This window comes from Toxorhynchites rutilus, chromosome 1 (genome assembly GCF_029784135.1).
Source record: "Toxorhynchites rutilus septentrionalis strain SRP chromosome 1, ASM2978413v1, whole genome shotgun sequence".
In the NCBI taxonomy this organism is placed as follows: Eukaryota; Metazoa; Arthropoda; class Insecta; order Diptera; family Culicidae; genus Toxorhynchites; species Toxorhynchites rutilus.
Genome location: NC_073744.1, coordinates 202321573 through 202347286, shown reverse-complemented (window position 1 = coordinate 202347286; position 25714 = coordinate 202321573). Strand labels below are relative to the sequence as shown.

The following is a 25714-nucleotide window of genomic DNA, read 5'->3' as shown; positions in this document are numbered from 1 at the left end:
GAAACTCCGACCGAAATGCAACTCTTTCCCTCCGTCGGTCAGCGTGGAGAAGCAGCTTATGTCATAATTTTGGGGTTATTTATGCTCATTTGTAACCCAAACGGGTAAACGAAATGTGTTTTTGATTACCGGCGTACAGTTCGATGTTCGTTGAACCTTTTCAGGCTGAAGTAACTTCGATCGATCAACGCTACAATTACGGAGTAATTACGGGGCGTGCAATGAAGGTAAGATGTTACGTCTCCGAATTCCATCGTTTGATGCCCTTCATCTCATCAAGGATTCGATTTTTGGAATGTTAGAATAACTCGAAGCAGGATTATGATTTGTAGAGGATCAAATCCCGCCATGCGGCAGTCCGCCGCAGTTTCCCCTGCCGCAGACTAGACAGATATAGATCTCTCACTCTTTCTCGCGTTCGCCCGCTCCCCGTCCAGCTACTTTGGCTCCAACTGCTGTCGATCAAGTTGTGCCTCTTATGTTACCGTAGTAATGTGCTGCTGCAACACAAAACGGTGAGACCTCGAGCTGTTTGGCCAGTTTAAGTGTACTACGATCAGCGAACCGTGCTCAGTCAGTCTCGGTGTGTACGCGTTGGCAGTCGCGATTTGAAGCAGTTCTTGAACATCTCGAATCCATGCCCGGGGTGTGGCTTCTGTTGTGTGTCGTGTGTTAAGTGTACCCGTTGAGTGCAAGTTCTGTGCGTGTAAAAGTTGCTTCGAACAGGACCAGGTGACTGGTCGGTGGAGTCAATCTCCAAACCAAAAGGAGTGGAAGATCTCCATTCTATCCTTGAAAATAGCCCCGGAAGACGCAATGAAATTGCTAGTCGCAGTGTTGTTGAGTGTGGTTCCTCTAGTGATTGGTAAATTGCAAGCAAATCATTTACCATTGTGTTCAGATCATACACGAGAAAGGCACTGAGCGATCGCGGCGAAGGTATACGACACGAAACAGGTCGCGCAGTGAGTTTTCATTGCTATTACCATGACTGGCGAGCGGTTGTCTTCGATGGTTAGGCACGCGTCGAGACCCTGTTTTCGTTTCTGCAGCAATTTCGTAAGAGCCTGATCAAAAGGGGAGAAAAAACTGGATGTCTCGATAAAGTTTTGTAACGTTTTTCTTTTTTTTTTTTTTTGGTTTACCAAGCAATACTAACTTTCTTTTCAATAACGCCGCCACAAGCTCATCTATTGCAAGACGCTGTACTCAGGGCGCATCCGGTGGAGAGCATAGCGACAAAAACCACGCTACCATGTAAAGCACTCTTTCTTCACACCTATGTTATCCAAAATTGGCGTTGCATAACCACAAGCAGTGATTCAACTTCTACTTTCGCCGCTGGCGATTGCGTGCCAATCGATTCAACGGGTCCACCTAAAACACTTTCGACTGGGGACCTTCTGCTTGCGGAAACTTTTGTAGTGAATGGGAACATGATTGTGCTCGCGTCGACCGTTCTAGGAAATAGAAACCATGCGCTGATACATATTCAATGAATGGACATTCATAAAACAGGAAATATGAGAACTCAAACACATGAGCAGTGAACGTCAAATTTCGAGTTGCGGTGAACAGGATAAACCTCATTATCACAAGCTCTGTCATAGCGGAAAGGTTTTGTGGACAACCAATTATTAAAAAGTTTGTTATGAATTTTGATTCAGCCACTGCATGTGATCAAACAAATATAAGATGGCATAATGCAGACATATGTTATCGACACGATCCACGGCGTGAGGACAAATTTTTCGCAATATTCTCATGTACAGTACTGGACAAAATAAAGTACGCACCTGTGATATTTTCAAACTTTCTTGATTTGGGTAAAATCTAAGGCAGATGGATATTCTAAATGTTCTAACAAAAGGCAGCACTGGAGGTGTACTTCCAGAATATGTTGGATACAGTGACATCAGACGATACATGAACTTAAAAAGAGTGTGTGTTGGGAGTTGATATTCACCCAGGCTTCTCTCAAAACTTCAAACTGTTTGTTGCGTTTGGTGACATCTCCCTTGTCGACATTTTGTTCCAAATGGACCATAAATTTTCTATTGTGTTTCTATTCAAGTCCGAGCTTTGTGGTTGCATTTCCAATAGTTTAATACTTGAAGCACGGAAATACGCAGTGGTTTAGTGGACGATATGCTTAGGATCGTTGTCTTGTTGAAAAATTGACTTTTTCTCCAAGCAAAATGGCGCCAACTCTTTAAGGTTCCTTTCCAAAATGCTGATGTAATAGGCTGTCGTCTTTATGCCATCAATTCGCTCAGGATTACCGACCCGACCGAGCAAAGCACCACCATACCGTGATACTGCCACTTCCGTGCTTGACCGTCTTGTGGATATTTTTGTCAACAAGTTTCTCGCCAGATTTCCAAACTCGTGCTCGATGTTTGTGGCCGATAATATCGACAATATCAATAATATCAATGACAATCAATATCAACTAGCTTGTCAATGTACAGGATAATCTACATCCGGAATACATGCTCTCAACTTCCTGATGTCCCCAATTTTCTTTATGTTGATCGGAACTTTTCCTTCTGGTTATGCAAGATTGGTAGGAACACTCAATTGTCCTGGTCTCAATTTCAGAAGCCAAAAAGTACTGCTGTTTTCGTCACGTATGTCATTTATTCCGTCCTTGGAATCTTCCGAACAAGAAATCTAATTGAACTGCAAAAACTTGAAGTGGATTTTTTGGGCATTGGAGGTTTTCCGGCCACTGCTTTCCAACGAAATAGTTCTTTTCTCACGTAGTCTCTCGTAGGTTTCTCGACGGTGGTGTAGTGGGATACTTTTACGGGGAACGACGAAATGTGTTGTCTAACAAGGTCAATTACGGCTCTCAGGGTTTCCGGGAGGTGATTCGCCTCTCAAAATCGTTAGAGTAATGTCAGAACATTTTACCCATAAGTATTTCCTCTGAATGGTTTACCTAATCCATGTTTTGCAAGTATCAGTCCTGTTCGTTTGAATTTTCAACCTAGCAAACCTATCTGCAGGTACAATCCGCTCCTTCTTTCAAAGCTGGAACATCCTTTCCCTTCCTATTTCATATATCGTACCCTTTTTGACTTCCGCTTTGTACTCTGCTGTCCGCCGAACACCACGCTTACATTTCGTGGTTATGTCCGGTTCCCAATCCAAATCAGAAGACATTCCGAGTAAATTCAGTAGCACATGCTTCTTACGGCTCGAATGTAACCAATGAATGAAATTTTATATCGCAACGTTGCCCGTGGTGATAATTAGAAATATGGACATATGGGGTTTTTTCGAACAAACGAATACTTGCAACCCCAAATTAAGGCGGTCGGCAGAACTATTTTTTTCTGAAATTTTGATAGTCGATGTAGGTTCCTCAAAGACACAAAACCTGCCAAAAAGTACTTTTGATAAAATTGGCGATTATGGGGTTTCTCAAACAAACGATTCAATTATGCTGAATAACATATGTATACATAACATATGTAATTTTTTAACAAAATTATTATACCAATCGTTAGTATATAAAAAATACTACAATTTTTCCGAGTTTATCGAGTTCCTATACCTTATGTTAGAAAAGATACAAGGAGTTCAACATTTAGATAGTAGGTGCGCACTTTATTTTGTCCAGTACTGTATTTGAGAAATATTGTTATCGATCACTAATTTCAACAACATGTGAATTGAGCTCGCAGATTGATCACAATCGACAAGCAGACATAATGATGTTTTCGGCACCTACCGCACTCGAGAGATAGATTCGACTCGCTCTCGCCATAACCGGGTTACGAACACCTTTGAGTGCTTGAACGGAATGACCTGGACATACCACTTTCAACCCATAGCTATGTATAACCATATATAATCAAGCTGTCAGAGTGCCATATACACAGTCGTGAACACATCAAACTAAACGGCGTAAAAACATGAAACGCTGCACCAGTCCAAACAGTCAGTCATTTCCTCCAATCCTCCGAGCTACGATGCTTGTTATTAACCACATAAAGTCGATACTTCTTTTCTCACCCACAGCACCACAACAAGAAATACCTTGACAATGTGTGGAGCAGGGGTTGCGTGCGTCGTGCCAGACAAAGACGCCACCTACCTGGCGAGGTGAGACGAAAGTTCCCACACACTGAAACTCTTTGGAAATGTTCGACTGGTTTGGTACCGCGCCTCGGCATGCGAGGAGTACCTCTATTATTTTTGCGGATTTGTCCATCTGTTTTCACCCCGCTCGCACAATTTCACATCTTTCTGACCTTTGCGTAAACATAACCACCCCAAACCCGAACAAGACGTCTAGCGATCTTGCCCCCGTCCTGGTCTCGTGGTTGAGATCCGACGCGCGGTCCTCGTCGAACATTGAACGAAGTGTTGGGTGAGGTAATCGGCACGTCGCGAGCAATAAACCGCAAATGAAATCGAAAGCAAACTTTTCTGTGTGGCTTTCATCTGCTGGGGAGCGCTTTTTTTTTGTTTTGTTTAGTTTCTTTTTACCGTATATGCGGTAAATATTTTGACAGCAAAATAAACCTATGCAATGTTTGCAATATTTTTCTTAACATACCCATCGACCAAATCGGATAAACCGTGGCTCGTACCATTCCACGCGTAGCAGTTTATTAGACCTTGAAGTGAATTGAAGCGCTCAAGAACACGTAATGCCAATATTTATGATGGACTCTTTATTCAGAACATCATACATAACTTCGAAAAATGAAGGACTGTTGCATGTCAAACCAAAGCTTTCTTTGATGCAGAATTTATAATCAATCAATTTGGAACGGGGATTTGTTGTCCACCGCCTACTTCTGTATGCGTGATATTGTTTGCATCATTGAGTACTGTAAATTTTCGATATTATTTTTTTTTATTTATTGATATTTATAATATTTATTTTTATTGATAATGTACCATTAAATTCACCTTCTTCGTCTGAAATAGCACTAAATAGCTTCACCGTCGCAACGTAGTCATATTTGCGTACATCTTCGAGTCTAGATTAACTCCTCAATTTTATTCTGAGTGCCAAGTCCGAGAATATTTTCTTTGATGAAAAATCCTCCGACCAGAACAGGAAGCCGAAACTCTCGGCATGATTTGTGTGACCACGCCACGGGGACCAACGGCTGAATTGTCATTTACCGCAATTGCAGTCTCGACATGCTTCAGTAATACGGTATCGACATTGGTTTTAATAATATAGGCCGGCCCCATCTGCCTCCAGGTACGAGTTCAATGTATGTCTGAATCGGTACTTGAGGGGCGCGCGAACCTGGCCTTGGTCTTCATGACACTTCGTACCATGTAATCGACATATTTTTCCCCTAGAACGACAGATGTTCTTGCACCCGCCTCTGAGAGCACTCGAGATGTGACATAGCTTCCGTCTTATTTAAATACAACATTCGGCTCCAATGTACATTGATATGTAAACCACGGAAGGAATTACCAGGTGTGCAAGTTAAAATTGTCCAGTATAAGTTTTAGATGTTGCTAGCAGGGTTATATTCATTTCTTCGATTTGACATTCATGTCATGACATTTTTTTTTTCATTTGTAAGGAGAGTATCGAGAAGTAGTCTTAAATTTTCAAACATCAAAATAAAGTTGAAAACGTTCAGAAAATGTTAACAAAAGTGAATTTTATTAAAGAATATTAAGTTTACGGAGCAATGAAATGAAAAAATCAAGCTTACAGTTGATTTCTAAAAAATTATCGAACTTTAGATATTTAGATTAGCTCCACTCATCAAATTCTGCACAGTAGTCTTTGTGCACTTTCTGGACGCTGCAGACCAATTCTTTTTGAACTCTGACTTATTTTTAGACACTGTACTTTCCTTCCTCGCCCAGTAACGTTCAATTGGCCGCAGCTGAGGACAGTTAGGTGGGTTGGGGTCATTTTCGACGAACATGATGTTGTTTTCCGAAAACCATTGTAAAGTGGATTTGGCATAATGTACCGATGGCAAATCCGACCAGAATAGAGGAGGAACCTCGTGCTTTCTATAAGGTGGAAGCAATCTCTTCTTCAAGCATTCTTCCACATAAAATTGAGCGTTTATAGTCCCTTTTGTGAAAAAAGTTGACGATCACACGCCACAGGTGCAAATGGCTTGCCAAACGAGCTCTTTTAGACCGAATTTTTCCATCGCAATAGTCGTATCCGGCAAATGGTACGCTCTCTCCAATTGATTTGGTATAACATTGAGGTCCCAGCAGCGTTCTGGAATCTTCTTTGTCGTATGTTTCGCCATCCATGAGAATGCACTGGTTAGGATTGCTCAAAATACGCTCATATAGCTTTCGAGCTCATGTTTCAGCGCGATCTTGCTGCTCCGGTGTTTAATTGGCCACTTTTTGTTTTTCATAGGTCTTTAGACCATGTCTCTGATTAATCCGTTGATATGAAACCGGACGATCCACTGCTAAGCCAAATTATTTCGATCATAAGACGATGCTCTGTTTGGATTAAGACCAGAAGGGTTTGATGAACCATGATCTACTAAAACCAGGTGAAATGATGAATACAGATCGCTACCGACAACAAATAATAAATTTAATTTTTGCATTAATGGAAAAAAGACCGGAATGGGTCCAAAGACACGGTATAGTGATATTACGACATGACACGCACCGGCGCACACCGCTAAAGTCATGAAGAATGCAATAAAAACACAGGTCAAACTTAGTTTGCAGACAACTTTTTCATGATCTAGCAATATTTCTTTTAATTTGAGGACGAACTGACAACAATTACACACGCCAAAGTCATGTTATATGGGTTTCACAAGAAAACTGCAGTATAAACCATCCGAACTATATAATAAAAAGTATAGTATAAACATACTTTTTTTTAACCATAATATGATTATCATTTTATTATTTTTCTACATGTCCTATAGTTACACTTAGGTGCCTATTCTATCATATTCCTATCCTATTCAATATGAACGATGAAGGTATTATTTAATACGTCACACAACAAGTGGTTTCACTACTCTGCTGAGCGCTCAAGCGCCCTGTGTTATGCAAGTACACAACGAGTGAGACTCGATATTGGACGAGAAAGGAATGTTTCGAAGTGTGTTTTCTTCATCGAAAACACCGAACAATTTCATCTCGCACACCTGGTATTTAGTATCCTCATGAACACCTCCGAATTCACTGTATGTTCTTCTAAAATGAACACCTTGTCCCTAGTACACATTTTTAGCTCGTGTGCCACGTCGTTTACCGATACGATATGGTTCGGGGATTCGACACGGGATCAATGATAAACATGATTTCATCCGTGAACAAGATCACTGAAGAATGCTGGAAGAAATTCAAAATCATGACAGCTTGACTTGCAGTGTCCGAATGCGGGTTTTCTACATAAATATATCATTATTTCATTCGATTTTTGTGTTATACAAAGTTCTTACGAATTAAGTGAACAGCTAATGCTTCGCATCTTGATACTAGATAAATAAATCACATTGTAAATTACACGTTTTATATGATTTTCATTTCTTTTTTTTTAATGTTGGATATTTCCATTTGTTTTTTTTTTAATAAGCTACCTACCTAACCTTAGTTTAATCTTAACCTGTGAAATTACTGTACAAAATTCAGAACAATCAAATGCTCAGAATTGGGATCTTTCCGTTAAAATTTCTGAATAAATTATTTGGCGAATTTCCCTTCAAGGGTATCCGGGCAGGCTACTCCGTGAACCTCCGTTGTTCTTATCTAGGGAGCAGATTAAAAATTATCTTGAGAAATTTTACTATGAACACGTTCGAGTTCGAGTCTCTGCTTATCGGCGTTCACCAGAGACTTCACGTAGATCAACAAAAAATAATCCAACGCTGTATAATCGCATGATCTTGGAGGCCAATTCAATGACCGACTTCACGAACGCTTCTTCCAATAAATCAATTGTGGCGTGCGTGGTGTTGAATGTTACCCCGTCTCGTTAAAACCACCGCTTCTCCACATTAAGAGTAGCCAATTGTGGTACTAAAAATCGGTGACCATGGCTCTGTAATGGCCACCATTAACTATTACGTTCTGGGTGGCATCATTCTCGAATGGCACGAGGATTCTCTTCACTTCCAGTTTTACTCATTGTCGTATCTATTGACCCAATTCTTCCCGAAAGAGGATTAGCCTCTAAGAGGATTAGTCATACTGCAATTGTTGAGCAAGACGCCTGTTAGACTTATTTAGGACTTCCTCGACACAACGTTCTCTAGCAGCAATAGCTTCTTCGTCACGCATTTTTTGTACATTTTTTTCCGCTAACGCTAATTTATTTGGGGACTCTGCACAAATTTGATACTCTCACCTTGAACTTTTGTAATTAGAACGTTCATAACAGAATAGTTTGATTCGCTCTTGCTTCCGAAGTCCGAAACCTTACTGTAAAAATTGTTCCTATGTCTGTGTTCCCAGCGTCGAAAAAAACTGCTACAGAACGATCTCAATTTTTACTTCTTCATAAGAATAAAAATGGAAATTGAATCATCTGTCAAACACGAGCTGTGAACCATTTATTGAAATAAATTGAAATTGAAAAAATCACTAAAGGTGCTCATACACTGTTTGACCGAAGCCAAATATTTGACTCTTTTTGACAGATAAAATTTGGTCAACGTGTACTGATCAAATATTTTCTACACAAAACACGAAAAGCAAATATTCAATTATTGGATGCCTAAAATATTTTTTCAGTCTGTTCTTCGAACCTGTCGGTACATGGTTAGGTTACCTTGAATATTTCAGTTGATTTTTCCAAGTTCGGTGTTTGATATTGTTTACTACTGTTGAAAATTGAAAAGTGGCAAACAAAATAGTGTTTGTACAAATATCAAATCAAACCTTATCTGTCAAAAAATATCAAATATTTGACCTCCGGGCAAACAGTGTACGGCCACCTTAAGAAACACAGATGTGTGAAAGGTCATCGCTTCCTTACTTTCCAAGTAGATAACAAAGGAATATGTTCTTACATCCACAAAATGCAGGAAACTTTTTGAATTATAGTAAAGAGTCCATTTAGTGTCCCGACAAACGGTGATGCGGGTATCCCTCCCGTCCAGGACCTTACAAGGTCGCTCTTATCAACAAATCGCCACTCAATGATGAAACTACGGCATTTCATGTTGCTCGAATAATGAGCAGTGCATAAAAACTTCCCAAAATTAATGAGATTCGATTCGTGAACTTTTGAGGATACAAACACAAATTAAGCTTGTTTTATTTGGATTTCTGTTGTCTGATGCATAAATATAGACGAATTTCATGCCAACTCGTTTGTTTAAAGTCAGGATAGCGATATAATGTATTCGACAAAGTTTTAGATCTTGTTGAAATATAAACTTTCGTCGAAGACATCAACTTTCTATCTTTTATAGTTTTTGGAATATAAGTAATTTTTGTATGAAGACTCCTGAAAAAAATAATGTTTTGCTCGTAACATTTTTGTGTGTAAATTCTCACGTTTGACATGTTCGTGACATGTTTCGAAATAGAAAAAAGTTAGCAGAGCATTTAAAATGCGATAATTTATACATTAAAATGTAACGAATTGAACATTATTAGTATTTTTTCAAAGGAAAACATGAAAAAGTTTTTGTTCGAAAAACTTTTTCCATGTAAACGTGCCCATCTTTCGATATATGGAAAACTTTTGGAAATTTTCAAAGGCTATTTGTATCTATTTTTCAGAATTTAAAGCTTATGTTTTCGAAAAAAATGAATTTTAATTTTAAAATATTTTTTTTTCAATGAATTTTTTTTCCAAGAAATTCTTTGGTAATTTTTAATGAAAACCAAAATAATTTCCTACATTCCATTCTTTGACTAAAAGTTTGTAGGTCTGATAGATTTTTTTGTAGGTTTTTTTTTCAATTTTGAGTTTTTTCAACTTTTTTTCGAAAAATCTTAATTTAAAAACTATAAGATCTATAAAAAGTTGGTCAGAGATTGAAATGTAGGAAATTTCTTAGGTTTTCATTAAAAATTATCAAATAATTTTTCGGAAAAAATTTCATTATAAAAAAAATTTGAAAATTAAAATTAATTTTTCTTAAAAAAATCTGTTTTGAAAATTCTGAAACAAAACAAAAACTTCTTTATGGTTTTTTTTAAATACTTTTAATGTTCTATTCGTTACAGTTTTATGTATAAATTATCGCAATTTGCATGATCTGCTAACTTTTCTCTATTTAGAAACATGTCAAGAACATGTCAAATGTGAGAATTTGCACACAAAATACGAGAATTTACGAGCAAAACATTATTTTTTTTCAGGAGTCTTCATACAAAAATGACTTATATTCCAGAGACTATAACAGATAGAATGTTGATGTCTTCGACAAAAGTTCATATTTTAATTAGATCTAAAACTTTGTTGAATACACTATATCGCTATCTTGACTTTAAACAAAATTAGGATTAGTTGTATTTTTTTCAAAGAAAACATGAAGAAGTTGTTGTTCGAAAAACTTTTTCCCATCCCAAAACTTGTGCCCATCTTCCGATGTATGGATGACTTGTTGGAAATTTTAAGGGCTATTCATATATATATTTTTGGGAATTTAAAAAAATACATTTTTGAGAAAAATGAATTTTAATTTTTAAAAGGACTTTTTGGTCAGCGAATTTTTTTTCCAAAAAATTTTTGATATTTTTTTGTGAAACAATTTCCTACATTTCATCCTTTGACATGAATTTTGTAGGTATCATAGCTTTTATATTATAAATTTTTGTAAAAAATTAAGAAAAAAAATTTGGCATTTTCCAAAAAGTAGTCTAATTATTTTTCAAATATTTCAAGTATGCAAAGTTGCTTAAATGACCCATGTCTTTACACCCACAACGTTTCACTGCTATCTGAAATGTTGCTGCCAACGGCCAGTCGAGTTGGCATGAAATTCGTCTATATTATCGTCCTATGATCTACTTATTTCGACCCACAAATATCAAAACCATTATTTCTGTCTCCAACTTCAGAGTTGTTGAATGTATCGATAATAATCATCCAAATGGTGATAGGGCCCGATTTACATTCACAGCGGAGGAATTAGATTTGCGACGTCGAAATCACTGCAACTATTAATTAAAAAGCGCGCTAGTAATACTATATTGATATGGTAAGATCTCTCTGAAAACTCTAGTGCCATTTCAAAAGACGAAAAACATTGATTTTTGATCAGGTATTCTAGTGTAGAGGCGCAAAATAATGAATTTACGTGATTTTGTTTCGGATGTTAGGAATAAAGTGAAGTGTTCGGGGATTTTGGTTATTGTTTAAGGTATATTTGAAGATGTGTTTTGCCTGGGACATTGTTTGTCTTCGAATGTTTTACAATATGTGATTACCTTCTAATCCTTTTTAGGTAACCTAATATTAATAATCTCCGGCGTCAGGGTCCGTGTTAACATAATCACATCACTCACCGCAGTGAATCCTGATTCTCAATCCTCCCCACTAACAACTATCCCTTCCATGATAAACGCTAGGGAACCACGCTATAGAGGCGACCCTTCTGGCCTTCGGGCGGCGAATATCATACTAACATTCATTCCCTTCCTCTGGTGACTGTAAGGACGTGGCCGGCATCGTTATTGACCATTTAAAGCTCGAATCACCGAAAATTGCACAACGAGAAAGATTTGCTAGTCCTAAGCGTCATTCTGACTGTTCTTTGTGCAATTTGGTTGGCTTAGGTCAATCACGGAGAGCAACTACGAATTGTACAGTCTACCCAAGCTCAAGCTCAAGCTCAAGGTATATATGAAGATGTGTTTTCCATTTTTTGAGTGCACGAATAATGATTATTACGCTGTTGACAGCTGGACGTGTAGATGCTGTCTGAAAATCGGTACCTTGCTGGTGGTATCGGTTCTGAAGCAATGGAGTGTCGCAGAACGAATTCCAATGAATATTTTGAAACCTTAGGACAATACCTATAGCGTTACATAATGGTTTTCAAAATTCGAAAAATTGCCAAAATGGCAGTCATTTTTGCTAAAAATTAGTTATTTTCATAAAAAATCGCTGTAAAAAAATTTTCATTTTCATAAAAAATCGAAAAAAAGATATATATGAAAACGGCTATGTAACGCTTTAGATAATTATTTTTTACTTGCTGATAAAAAATTCAGCCAAATCGGTCAAGTAGATCCTGAGATATCGACCAACTGAAAAACACGATTTCGAGAAAAAAGCGTTTAAAAATTCGTACAGCAATACTAAAGGGTGTGTCACATCAAATTGCATCACGGAAAAAACGCTGTAGAAATTTAATTTTTAGGAATTATATCTTCAGCTTTCGCTTATAATCAGATAAGAGTGTATAGATCACGTTGGCCATGCTTCACTGTCAATTTTTCGTAAATTTGGAAAAATGTCGTCGAACGAAAAAGAGCGTCGTGAATTAATCCTGTGCACTCATTTCGAGAATCCGGAGTTGTCACATCGGGACATCGGTAAGATGCTGAGAATCGTCCAATCCACGGTCAGCAGAGTACTAAAACGATACTTCGAGAACCTAACCATCGACCGGAAGGTGAAGAACGGCAAAAATGGATGCTCCGTCAGTGAAAAAGATCACAAGCGCGTAGTTAAGCAGTTTAGACGTGATCCGAGAAGTTCGGTCCGGGATGTCGCCAATAAGCTGAATTTGTCAAGTTCATTCGTCCAGCGGACCAAGCAGCGGGAGGGCCTGCGTACATACAAGGTTCAGAAGTCTCCTAACCGCGACGAAAGGCAAAACATGGTAGGGAAGACGCGAGCCCGGAAGCTGTACACCGAAATGCTGACGAAGCCGCATTGCCTGGTAATGGACGACGGAACCTACGTCAAAGCGGACTTTCGTCAGCTGCCGGGCCTGTTGTTCTTCTCCGCAGAGGACAAACTCAGCGTTCCGGAGGAGATTCGCAAGCAGAAACTATCCAAGTTTGCCAAAAAATACATGGTGTGGCAAGCGATCTGCTCTTGCGGAAAGCGGAGCGCCCCCTCTGTGATGACCGGCACGGTAAACGGGCAGGTTTACCTTAAGGAGTGCCTACAGAAGCGCTTACTACCACTATTGAAGCAGCACGAGAGCCCGACCATCTTCTGGCCGGATCTCGCTTCGTGCCACTATTCAAAGGACGTGTTGGAGTGGTACGAAGCCAACGGGGTCACCTTCGTGCCAAAGGAAATGAACCCGCCTAACGCGCCGGAGCTTCGCCCAATAGAGAAATATTGGGCGATTATGAAGCAGGCCCTCCGGAAGAACCCAAAAGTTGTCAAATCGGAGGCGGACTTCAAGAGAAAATGGATTTCTGTTCAAAAAAAACTACAACCTGACGTTGTACAGAACCTTATGGACGGGGTAAAGAGGAAGGTGCGAGCATACGGGCTTGGGCTCGAAGTATGAATAAAAAGAAAATGCCAAAAGTTGTTTAATTGTTTCTATTTTACTGTCTAAAATTTTCAAAAGGATCGGTCTGCTGGGCGAATTTCTACAGCGTTTTTTCCGTGATGCAATTTGATGTGACACACCCTTTATATCCTCTGAGGCAACCTCATACTTTTGGCTGTAACTTTCCAATGAAATCTAATATAGAATAATTCGTTTAGGACATTATTTCTGAGGGCATAAGCTTCCCAAAAATGCACAATTAAAAAAGATCGATTTTTTCGACATTCCAGGCATTCCCGACATTCATCTTTTGAAAATGCAATAAAAATACTAAACAAAAAAATATTCAAAACTAAAAAAGTGAAGTGGGTTCCTAAAAACAGTGCTTTGGCGCACCATATTTCTACACTTTTGGTTGTGCATTTTAAGACTAGAATACCACCATCATAAAACAAGAATAACATTGTTCCGAAATCCTGACACCAACCGTAAAACAAGTTATTCATCTTTATCCCAAAAATGTGTAAAACAAACTGAGCCAGTTTGATTACATCAGATCGCCCCGAAAGAGTGAAAGTGGCAGCACATTATTATCTGAAACCCCGAACTGCTTCTCATTGCTAGGTCAATGTTCCATTTATATTCATTTGCAAGATCCATGCTCATCGTAGATTCTTATGAACAAATAATGACGAAGCTCATCCACAACCTTGGCGTACCTAACTGCTCCACAAAGCGGAGCGGATCCAATTTGAAAGTGCTCGCAGAACGGGCGAGTGTTCGACCGATTGAACAACAATTACCGCCCCATTATCGACGAGACCGACTTATGTATGTGCACATGGAAAAGCCAATCGCGTGCGGTTTTTGCCGCGCGTTAGTTGAATGGCGGAAAATTCTTGCACAAGACGAAACAACGAGACGAGACGGCGAGACTGCAGGACGAGGTACCTACTTCTCTGCTTCACTCGGACTCCCAGCCCGAATGGCCGCATTCGCTGAACTACTGAAAGGTGTGAAGCAACCGCGAAACCTGAATTGCGCGCGCACACACATGCATTGACGCTTGACCAGCTCTGCTCTGCACTCAGTGAATGATCGAGTTTTCTGGCCGTAAACATCACTAATGTGAATTCTTCGTGCATAAGTTTATATGTATGTCATAAATGCATCATAGAAGGCGCCGTCCATCGAAGCCTGTGTCGTATCGCTGTAGAAGCTTTTCTCGTCGTTTGGGCTGTTTTTTATTCTGAGTGTATTTTTTTCTACATGCTTATTGTATTCGTCTTTTTATTTTCTACAGCACAAACCAAAGAGGATAAGGAATTCAAATGCCCGGAAGGGCTAGGAAACGGGAACTTTGCCGACCCTGTCACATGTCGACGATTTTATCAGGTAATTTTCAATTCCGGGGTTCTAACTTTTAACTTCATTTTCCCCTGAGCCACAAGGAGATATGAATGGAGCTTAACATAAGTGAATTCAAGCCATATATGAAACTCGATGAATTTAAACACCGGACAAAACGTTATTAGTAATGAAAAGTATTTATTTATTTTAACAGAAAAAAAGTTGTTAGCATTGAAACATTTTGACGGTATCTATAGGTGGTAATATCCATTCACCATAACCACAAACATACTTTATCACTATCGTGCGTCGATTTATGGAAAAGTTTCAATTGTTGTTCTAAACTACTTCAATCTAATATATACGAACTCATACAAGGTTGGATAGCAAAAACTAACGAGAATAATAGCTAGTGATTTCTTTTTTACTCAGACGAACAGAAAAAAAGCAAAAGGAAACATACAATATTGAAAAAAATATTTGAGTGGTGTCCAAGAAACTACTGCAATGTTTACGTAGGACTACGCACTTGTTGAACTGAATACACCTATTTATCACTTTCGATATTATGTTAGGAAGGAACGATTTTGTATAATCAACTTTTGAGTAGAATTTTTTGGTGACCTCGATGCGTGATTTTGTTGTGACTTTATCGATCTAATTTTCTAATTTTCATATTAAGTCTCAGCTTCAACATATGGCGTTTGCTGCACGCTGTTTAGGGTGAATCTGAAATTAATTTAGTCAAATAATGTATACATCTCGCCTGATGCAATATGACAAGTGCGCATCAATCATCATGTGATGGCGATCCCAGCCTCTCACTCCACATACAATCGATCTACTGCATCGGTAATTGGTGCTATTTATAAACACAATAATGTAAGCCTCATATGAACAGTCCCGCTGTGTTCAACTGCGAACATTCGAACAATAGGAATATTTTTACGCCAAAAAATGCGACATGTGTTGTGTATCGATAGAATAGGAATACTCTAACGCCTAAACGGCTAATGTGATATAGAAACAAAAATGTGTATCGATGAGATAGGAAAACTCTTACGCCTAAAATGGTTACTGCGTAATATACAACATGAGAAAAATGTACACGATAAATTCGGCTCTGTTACAGCTGAATTGCTAGATGAGCCTAATAATAAAAATAAACAGATGGGATAAAAAAAGTGTGGAATCAATCCCATATAAATTGAACCAAGCAACGAACGTATACCTTTAAAGAAAAAAACATATTCTTATGTTGTACTCCATTTGCTGTCATACGTTAGGTGAAACATCAGATCCGCCAAAGCTGTTATATAGCCAGGAAAAACATACATCCCACCCATTTTCACAAGATTAACAACACCACACTTCTCTGGTTCGACCGACAGTTGAGAAAGATTGGTTCTCGCCCCTCTCCGATTTTGTCACCATCTCTTCTTCGCAACAGTGAGTAATTGACAAAACAGAACAACTCTTATTTTCAAATAATGTATCCCCCATATCCGATACGCATTTCTGGCTGGATTGTCAGCATACCAAAAATGCACGAGCATCACAATAAGTCCAAGAGACATTTTCAGATGGGACGAGTCTCATAGAACCAATTTGATCGCGTTTCTCAAACAAACCGACTTCTTTGATAAAATTTATTTTAACTATCGGAGAGGAATGAGCCAAAAGATTTAAACAATCAAACGAAGAAGTGAAACCCCGCCATACTTCATTGATTATGAACATTATTTCACATTTTGAAGCAATATTTATGAACATGCGGTTAGAGGAGACGAACAAAACAAGAGGGTACGCTCGATGGATTTTTATGTAATGATTCGACGTGGTCAGGACAATGCTATTCTACGATGCCGTGAGCTGTCCCAACAACTCATGGACGACATGTACGCGAAGGTAGAGAGCGAACGACTGCGATTCCTACGACACGACGTGAGCGTGAGCGACGTGAGGAAGAATGCATTCACTTTGCGAGACGCTATCATGAGCAATGTCGACACAGCCTTTGCTATTACCAGGCTAAAAATGCAATGCAGTATCATGCCATTACAGCACTTGTGTTCTAACAAAAGATTAACTCTGTAATGAGCTTCATTACAACATTACACGTATTCGTTCCTACACGTTGCTGGATATATAGTCGGATGAATAGCAAATGCGAGGATTACCTCATGCACACATTTTTAGTTTGGTTAGTAGATGAAATACGCCCTGAGGAAATCGATAGTGTAATACTCTTGGAAATTCTAAATCATTCTACTGATCAACTACTAATTCCCATTCTGAAATACGATCGAGTCAGAGTTATCCGAACGGATTACTCTGAATACTATTTTGCATTCTGTAATCCGCTCGACTCAAGACCAATCGAGTTGTGCAATCGATTCGACATAAACGACATTGAGCTTCGTGTTCCATTCCTGTGACCCGAAAAATGTGATGGATCTATGAATTAAAATTAGCTCTACCGTATCAGACATAACACAGTAACACATTCTCGAAAGTGGAAAAAAATCTTGAGCAAAAATTGTGGCTGATAATAATTTTATATTATGAACAAAGTTTAGGCGGTAATGTTGGGAGGTTTGTAGAAAAATGGTTATGTTAGGGGCAGGACTATGTCTCCTAAATCGAATTCGATCGAATGGTTAAATCCGATCGAGTTTCAAATGAATTGGATACCGGAATATGAGTATCCGATATTGTTACCACAAACGTGGTTCGGTGCTTGTGCAGCTGCGTCCGAAATCGAACCCGAAAAATTCCTTAAGCAGATTATTTTTCATATTTCATTTGCGATTTATACTCAAGTTCGGTTTCTTTGAGATCGCCAATTGGGTGTTCCAACGAACCGACGAGATACGCCATAAATTGCTCAATTGAACTGATAGTTCTAAATTGCTCCGCTCTGAAATAGCGCTGCGGCATTTTTCTCAATGGAATACGAGACTTACGTCAACATTTAAGTATCGAATGACAATGCGCACCGTCTTTCGTTTCAATCGTTCTATTTTATCGATTTCTATATATATTATTCGATTGGTTTTATAGATCGCCAAAAACTTCAAACACACTTACAATACATCAGTTGTGTTTCATTTAACAATCGAAATGTTCACTAGAAAAAATTTAAATGGCAGAACAACGTTTGCCGAGTAGGCTAGTATATTATAAATTGTTCAAAAATTAAGCAACTTCATGTTTTGTTGCGTAACCTACATTTATAATAACAGCGGCGCATCTTCCGGGCCTGAAATCGAAGAAATTGTCAATTATATTCTTCGGAATATCTCCAAGCTTTAGAGGGAGGTTGAAACAATTTGGTTGGGTTTTCTATGAGATTCAAATCGGGTGAACTAGCGAGACACGGTAACACTTCAATATTTTAATCATGGAACCATTCTTTCACATTTTTACAAGTGTGCTTGGGATCATGAAGAGGTCCCACACCTTACCCAGAAAAGCTCCATGTACCATGTTCAACGGTCTTTGAGTTATACCGCGGATCTACGTGGATCTTTTTTTTTCAAATGAGATCAAATGTTGTAAATGTTAGCTTTGGGATGATATCTATACCCCCGGTATCAATTACATCCAAACAAATAACAATGATTGGTAATTTCATTGCACAGTTGCTAAAATTTTATCCGACACTGTATAAGGTGAATCCAATTCGTTTCATTCTCACTCGAAAAGTTTCTTTATCTAAAGGTTCCTGGAGGAAATAAACGGAAGGAGACGTTTCTGCAGGCACTCTGCACTATACATTTTCGAGCACATTGTCTTGTTTGTGAAGGGAACCTTGATTGTCTGTCCACAGCTGTAAATATCTTCCCAAATCAAGAACTTTCTGACAATTTTGTCAGCGAAAACGAACATGAATTCGCTGGAGACATCTCCTCTGGCAGTAGCCTTATAGAATTTCAAGCCTGGGAGCTGTCCAAACTCCATCTTCACGTACGTTTCGTCATCAATCAGCATACATCCTCCTTACTTCGTCAAAACCTTGTTGTGTTTCAAGTGCGTCTTTTGATCACCAGATTTTGCTTCATCGTCCTGTTTAGTTGCTTGCAGGCACGGAAATTACGATAAGCTTCTCGCATACGGATTCTCCAGATGATAATTTAGTTGGAGTTGTGTGTTTTGGCGATGTCATAGTCCGAGATCCCGGGTTCGCCTTAATTGTTCTCAATACGTTCAACCTCAGTTTCCGATCTTAAGTTCCACTACGACGCGTCCTCTGATCCATCCGAACAACAGTTGTACGTTCATGGATACGTTTCAGCACATCATACCCGGTTGATTTAGTTACTTTCAGCGAGCTCATGATTTTAGTACCTAACCACGCCGGGTTTTTAATGTGGGTGTCCAATATTAAATTTCTTTCTCGGCTTTCACACTGCAAAAATTTTTCAAAAGAAAACAGATCAACGTGAAATTTTTACCGTCGGAAAATACATGTTTTCCAAACAAATTTCTGTCAAAAGATTTTAGATGCGCCTACTAAGACCGCTGCTCTAAGATGAACAATGATTCCGGACTCTAAATGTTTCAAGCATTAATGCTCTGGATTTCCCTGATTCATGATTTTTGACGTAGAACTACGTCTTTCAGGAAGGGTGCCAAATCAGAAAACAGGTCACGTTTTTATGAAATAAAGTTAACGTTAATAACTATTTTCACTGTGAACGAATCTCATGACTTGCATACCAATCGAATCGGAAATTCTCTAAGATTTGTTTGATATGCTATACATTACAGTTCGCTAATCTCTAAACGGTTAAAATTCATGAAAACTGGATGAACTTTTTTTCCCATACATTTGTATTGCCGATTTATGTGCTAACCCTACCCATATTTCGAATGCTGATAACTTCAACATTTCTTAACAGATCGGAAAAATGTTCCCATCAATTGATAGGAAATATTTCTACGCGTCTATTGCAATCAATAAAATATTATTTTTCATGAGATGAACAATTGAATAACTGTTAAATATCAAGTGTTATTTGAACGCCCTATCTGCCAAGTTTTGATTGGGCCGATTTACGGTTTCCCCAACACAGACTTCAAAATCGATGTACTTGTGGAAATCCGCTCTGCAAATATACATGCAGGTCGGGGGTATTTTTGTTCCCACCGAGCTGTGTTTCCCTAACACGGGTAACACTTGGCAGGAATCCGCTTCGTCAAAACATGCAAGTCGGGGGTATTTTTTCCCACTGAACTGTTTCCCTAACACGGACTTACAAATTAATGTGCCTGGGGGAATCCGCTTTGCAAATACATGCAAGTCGGGGGTATTTTTTAGTGTTGAGTACTTTTGTACTCGCTTGTCGTTGTGCAGACCGGAATATGTTTCCCTAATACATACTAGAGGTGAATGAACTTTCGCGGTTCGAGTAAACATGAGATGTGATATAATTTCAGAGGGAAATATAAACGAAACATGTGAAAACATGCGGTCGTGTCCTAGATACAACCCCTTACAATTTTTTGGCAGAGATTCAGCAGAGATTATAGATGTTCACATCCACCGTATTCTCCTGGACTCTGAGCCTTTAATTTTTTTTTTTTTTTCATAAGCTGAAGCTTTAAATAAACTGCAAAGAACAATAAAAGATCTGTGTTTTACAGACATTGATAACAAAGCGCGTAATACTCGAAATGTGCTTGAATGTTTAAAGTCTCAAAATATCGAAAAACAACAACTAGTTGAAGGGACTACTCCTAAAAACATGTTTCAGATATATTTCGAAGATCCAAACAGGCAGAAATATGTTATTACTAAGAAGAAACATTTAAAAGAATACAGAATAAATTTATTCGTCAATACTCATTCTGTATTCTATTAAATGTTTCATCTGATTACTTTAATTGTTACACCACGTATATACACGATTCTCGTTTGTATTGACTCATACATCCAAGCAACTGTTATATTTGTTTCTAAACTTATCAATCTACATATGATTTCCATATTCCTTTTCTCCCGGAATAGTGCGTTGATGGCTTCCCGTATATTAATCGGTGTCCGTCGGGGCTGTATTTTGACGATATTCAAAAATTCTGCACCTTCAAATCTGAAGCCAAATGTGGACCGCTTGCAAATCGTAAGTATTTGTTCTTCCACTAAAAGCCTCCAGTGATCTCACGTTTAAATATTTTTACTACATTTCCATAGTACCAGCAGCTACCACGGAGGCGCCGGTCGACCTGGCGAAGAAATGTAACCCGAGCGAATGCGAACTGCCGTACTGCTTCTGTAACAAGGATGGAACGCTCATACCAAAGGGACTCAACCCAGAACAGGTGGGCAATTCAATGTGGTGGATGGATCTCCTATCGATGGATAACACCTTTACTTTCCCTACCGTAGATCCCACAAATCATATTGCTTACTTTTGATGGCGCCGTAAATTTGAACAACTACGAGCACTACCGGAAGATTTTCAACGGAAAGCGGAAGAACCCGAATGGATGCGAAATCAAGGGAACGTTTTTCATCTCACACGAGTACAGGTAAAAGTCGAGTTAATTTTACTTTCATGTTCATCGAACGATTTCAAAATGTTAATGTCCAAGAGGCAAAAGCTTCAACATCCGCGATTGTAGCCGTGCAATCGTTAAATCATTCCGACAGCATGACTTGTTTGGAGCGGAACAGGAGAGAAATTGCGTTTCACTGTACAATTAATTGTATCTTGCAAACATTCTAGTTCCTTTCGTTTTGTTGTGACTTCCTTCAAGACTGAAATGAATTAAATTTCAAGTGTTTCCACTTTTTGAGGTGAGAGAAACGCTCCTCAGAAACACTTATTCTCCAACCATTCCATCGTAATGAAAGCTTTTCATTACGGTAAATTCAATCCAACTATTCCTGTATCACTTTGTCTTGTGCTCGCTTCAGTTGGTGCTTATCCGTCTACATCGCTCGTTTCGAGCTTACTGAAAGTACAATTTCTCACCCAGATTCAGCATCACTTGAAACCATACAACTTTTTCCACCCCCCGTCTCACCCATCTCAGAAAACGTCTGAATGTTTTAATTTTAGCAATTTAACAATCCCTTCCGTGTCGGTGTAACGTACCACCTCCCTTCTGCCCTGGCCACCTTCATCCAATTTGGAAGAATATGCCGAAAAGAACTTCTTTTCGTAATCAGTTTAGTACAATCTTCTCATCACAATTTTACTGCCGAGGTGCAAAACGTTCCCACCGTCAGAAGACGGCAAAAGAGGATATTCGTGAGGTTATTTCCTAGCAGCCCTTATCAGAGTGACACGATCCGTGGCATTTCTGCCCACCTCTCGATTCTCGGAATCGGCTACCAGATGCAGACTGCTCGAGAAGCGACACGCCACCATCGGGACAGTCATAAAAGTGTGAAATTGCGTAATAAATCCTCAGAGCAACACACTCGATATCGACACCCCTCCTCGATGGTTTTGGAACGGTTGACAACGTTAGGTTGATGATAATAGATGATAGACGTGATACGTGAGAGAATTAGATTATATTGAACTGAGTCTCTAAATCTAAAATAATATATCAAAACCATATTTAATATTTTCCGCTCCATAGTAACTACCAGCAGATCCAAACCCTGGCCCATGAAAACCACGAAATCGCATTGGAAACGATATCTCTCCAAATGGGACTGCAGGATAAAGGCTACGAAGAGTGGGTCGGTGAGATGATTGGCATGCGTTCAATCTTGAAACACTTCGCCAATGTTTCAAGTAACGAAATCAACGGTATGCGTGCTCCGTTCCTGAAACCTGGAAGAAATACTCAATACAAGGTACATTTTTGCTGTGTTACTATTGAAGGATGTTTACTGCACGTCTGTTTTAGGTCATCGAGGACTTCGGTTTCATCTATGACAGTTCAATCAGCATTCCACCAAGCCCATTGCCACTCTGGCCGTATACCTTGGACTACAAAATTCCCCACGAGTGCAAAAGTGGAACCTGCCCCACCAAGTCATTCCCAGGAATCTGGGAGGTACCACTGAATGCCCACTATGTCGAGAGCTATGAGGGAGGTCACTGCCCATATATGGATCAGTGTGTGCTCCATAACCACGATGCAGAGGATGTATTCGCCTGGCTGCAGGAAGACTTCGAACGGTACTATTTCCAAAACAAAGCTCCCTACATGATGCCGTTCCACACCAACTGGTTCCAGATTAAAGAATTGGAGCATGGACTACACAAGTTCCTCGATTGGACCCAAACTCTGTAAGCCCCAATATAATTATGTAACAACTCAATACTTAACTGTTTTTTGTCTAGGCCCGATGTGTGGTTCGTAACGGTGACGCAAGCTCTGACCTGGATCACCGACCCGAAGACGCTCAACCAGCTGAACAACTACGAGCCGTGGAACTGCAAAACCCAATCCTCGCAGACTCCCAAACCGTGCAATATCTCGAACAAGTGCGCACTCGCCTTCAAGGAACCTACCTCCAACATCAGTGACACCCGCTACATGGAAACGTGCGTCGAATGTCCCGCGGTATATCCATGGCTGGGTGATTCCCATGGTACCGGCATCCCTGGGCGAGACAACTACATCGACCAGAGTGGTGGCGGAGGTGATGGTGGCAGCGATGGCAATGGTCAGTCCGAAGGCGGTGACAATTGAGGCAATTGTACTGCGCCCAAGTCTTGTGATGTGTTCTAGCATACTATTTGTAGTATTACTTTTAGAGGAAAGAAACAAGTTGTAGCTTTTAAGCAAAAATGATTTTCCGTGAAATTAGTGAGGGCGACATCGCCGACTGATCACATCGTCTCGTTTCTTTGAGAGTCGAAATTATACACAATACATTCCACCAAGCAATAAGTATTTTCTGTGAGAGAAATGTCCTGTATCAAAGATTTTTTTGTAAATCAACAAAGAGCACCCGAAACCAGAGCAAGACGGATATCTGCTTGGGTTTTTGGATGTGATGATACGCCAAAACAAGATCACCGAGAAGCTCCCAAACGTTTACATGTCCCGGGATACATTCAAAAAGAAACGAAAAGAGCCGTATGAAACATCGGAGGTTCATTTGACATAAATTTAACTAATAAAGGGTTTTACGATCAAAATGTGGTCAAACGAGGGTGAGTGTAAATTGAGTCTTGTTTTTATTTAAACAAAATTTGAGTTATTTTACTATTCAAAGATCAATTGGTAAAAAACCAGAAAAATATACTGCTTAACTTCCGGTTTACCGAATCAGAATTGCTGGGCATTTTGATTAACTCCTTCACTCAAATTCTGTACAGCCACCTCGTTCACACTGTTCGACGCACGCAGATCATCAGAGTTGGACTGCTCTCGTTGCCAACATGTTTTTGGGTCTTCGTCGGGATCCGCTTGGTCCAATATTTCGCGATTGGACAGAGCATTGGCGTGTTGAGAGAGTTCTTGTCGTTGGACATCACCTACATATTCTTGGCGGCACACCACTTCATGTCCTTTGTCCCTTAATGGCACGATGCCAAATTCGGCCAACACCACACGGAACAATCGTTTTGCTTCAGGAAATACCAGACCCTCATTCAGATAATTTTTTTGGTTGATAGATCCGGTTGTATCGCTCTTGAACCCCCCGATACAAGTAGTCTGCCAAACTAATTATATCTTAATGAACCTCTGCAGTTCCACAAGTCTGAAAATGTCTGTCTGCTGTTTGGAGGTTGCCTTGACATAGGTTTAGTCGAACTTGGTCAACATCGTCGTGTACAGCTTCGGGATTTAGAGTCATGAGCTTCTTTTAAATCGACAGTTCGACTCAATTCTTGGTGCGATGTACGGTTGTAGATGACATTTCCATCTTGTTTGTTATCTCGACATCTCCCACGGAGAAGTTGGGGTCCCACTAGACTGCGCTGGTCAGCGCTGTATCTACTAAAGTTTCCAATTAGTTTTAAATGCCTTGATTAGAAAATGGATCTGTGATTATATTGTTATGGAGTTCAATACACGCTTTCTAATTTTGGTTTTTCTAATTGGGGTGTTATTTATTTAGGGGCACAGGAGTGGAAAGATGGGGTTATTTGCCCTATCTTCAAGCAAGGGGACAAACTAGACTGTGAAAACTTTCGTGTAATCACCGTCCTGAATGCCGCCTACAAAGTGCTTTCCCAAATCATCTTCCGTCGTCTATCACCACTGACAAACAGATTCGTGGGACGTTATCAAGCCGGCTTCATCGAAGGTCGGTCTACTACTGACCAAATCTTCACCTTGCGGTAGATCCTCTAGAAATGCCGTGAGTACAGAGTCCCCACGCGCCATCTATTCATCGACTTTAAAGCCGCATACGATTCAATAACACGAAAAGAGCTACGAAGAATCATGGACGAAAATGGCTTTCCCGTGAAGTTGACAAGACTGACTAAGGCTACGATGGATAGAATACAGTGCTGTGTGCGAATTTCTGGTGGATTATCTGATACATTCGAGTCCCGCAGGGGGCTTCGACAAGGTGATGGTCTCTCTTGCCTACTGTTCAACATCGCGCTAAAGGGTTTTACGAGACGAGCGGCGTTTTACTTGCGTGGTACGATTTTCAACAGATCCAGTCAATTCATCTGCTTCGCTGATGACGTAGACATTGTCGGCAGAACCTTTGAGACGGTAGCTAAACATTACACCAGACTTAAGCACGAAGCAGAGAGAATTGGACTGAAAATCAATGCGTCTAAAGCCAAATACAAGCTGGCTTTCGGATCCGAGCACGACAGGACCCGATTAGGTAGTAGTGTAATGATCGACGGCGATGAGTTCGAGGTAGTGGACCAATTTGTCTACCTTGGCTCACTGGTAACGTCTGACAATGATACCAGCCGCGAGATCCGGAGACGCATCATCAATGGGAGTCATACCTACTATAGTCTCCACAAACATTTAAGGGCAAACAGACTTAGCAGTCGTGCGAAATGTTC

At 39.6% G+C, this 25714-nt stretch overlaps 1 protein-coding gene across 1 annotated transcript; it reads left to right on the top strand.

Annotated features, from left to right (window-relative positions):
• Positions 1-542: 542 nt before the first annotated feature.
• Positions 543-23611, top strand: LOC129762938 (chitin deacetylase 1). The gene is made up of 8 exons (XM_055761571.1): positions 543-865; positions 14710-14801; positions 20770-20881; positions 20953-21080; positions 21148-21290; positions 22353-22572; positions 22626-23011; positions 23066-23611. Exons 1-8 carry the CDS (start codon positions 817-819, stop codon positions 23415-23417), a joined length of 1482 nt encoding a protein of 493 aa, XP_055617546.1. The 5' UTR covers positions 543-816; the 3' UTR covers positions 23418-23611.
• The last annotated feature ends 2103 nt before the right edge of the window (positions 23612-25714 follow it).

Excerpts from the sequence above, each read along its gene's own strand:
- LOC129762938 (XM_055761571.1), top strand. The coding sequence starts at position 817 with ATGAAATTGCTAGTCGCAGTGTTGTTGAGTGTGGTTCCTCTAGTGATT. Across the intron at positions 21,081-21,147 it reads AGGGACTCAACCCAGAACAG|ATCCCACAAATCATATTGCT; the intron begins GTGGGCAATTCA and ends TCCCTACCGTAG. Across the intron at positions 22,573-22,625 it reads GAAGAAATACTCAATACAAG|GTCATCGAGGACTTCGGTTT; the intron begins GTACATTTTTGC and ends CGTCTGTTTTAG.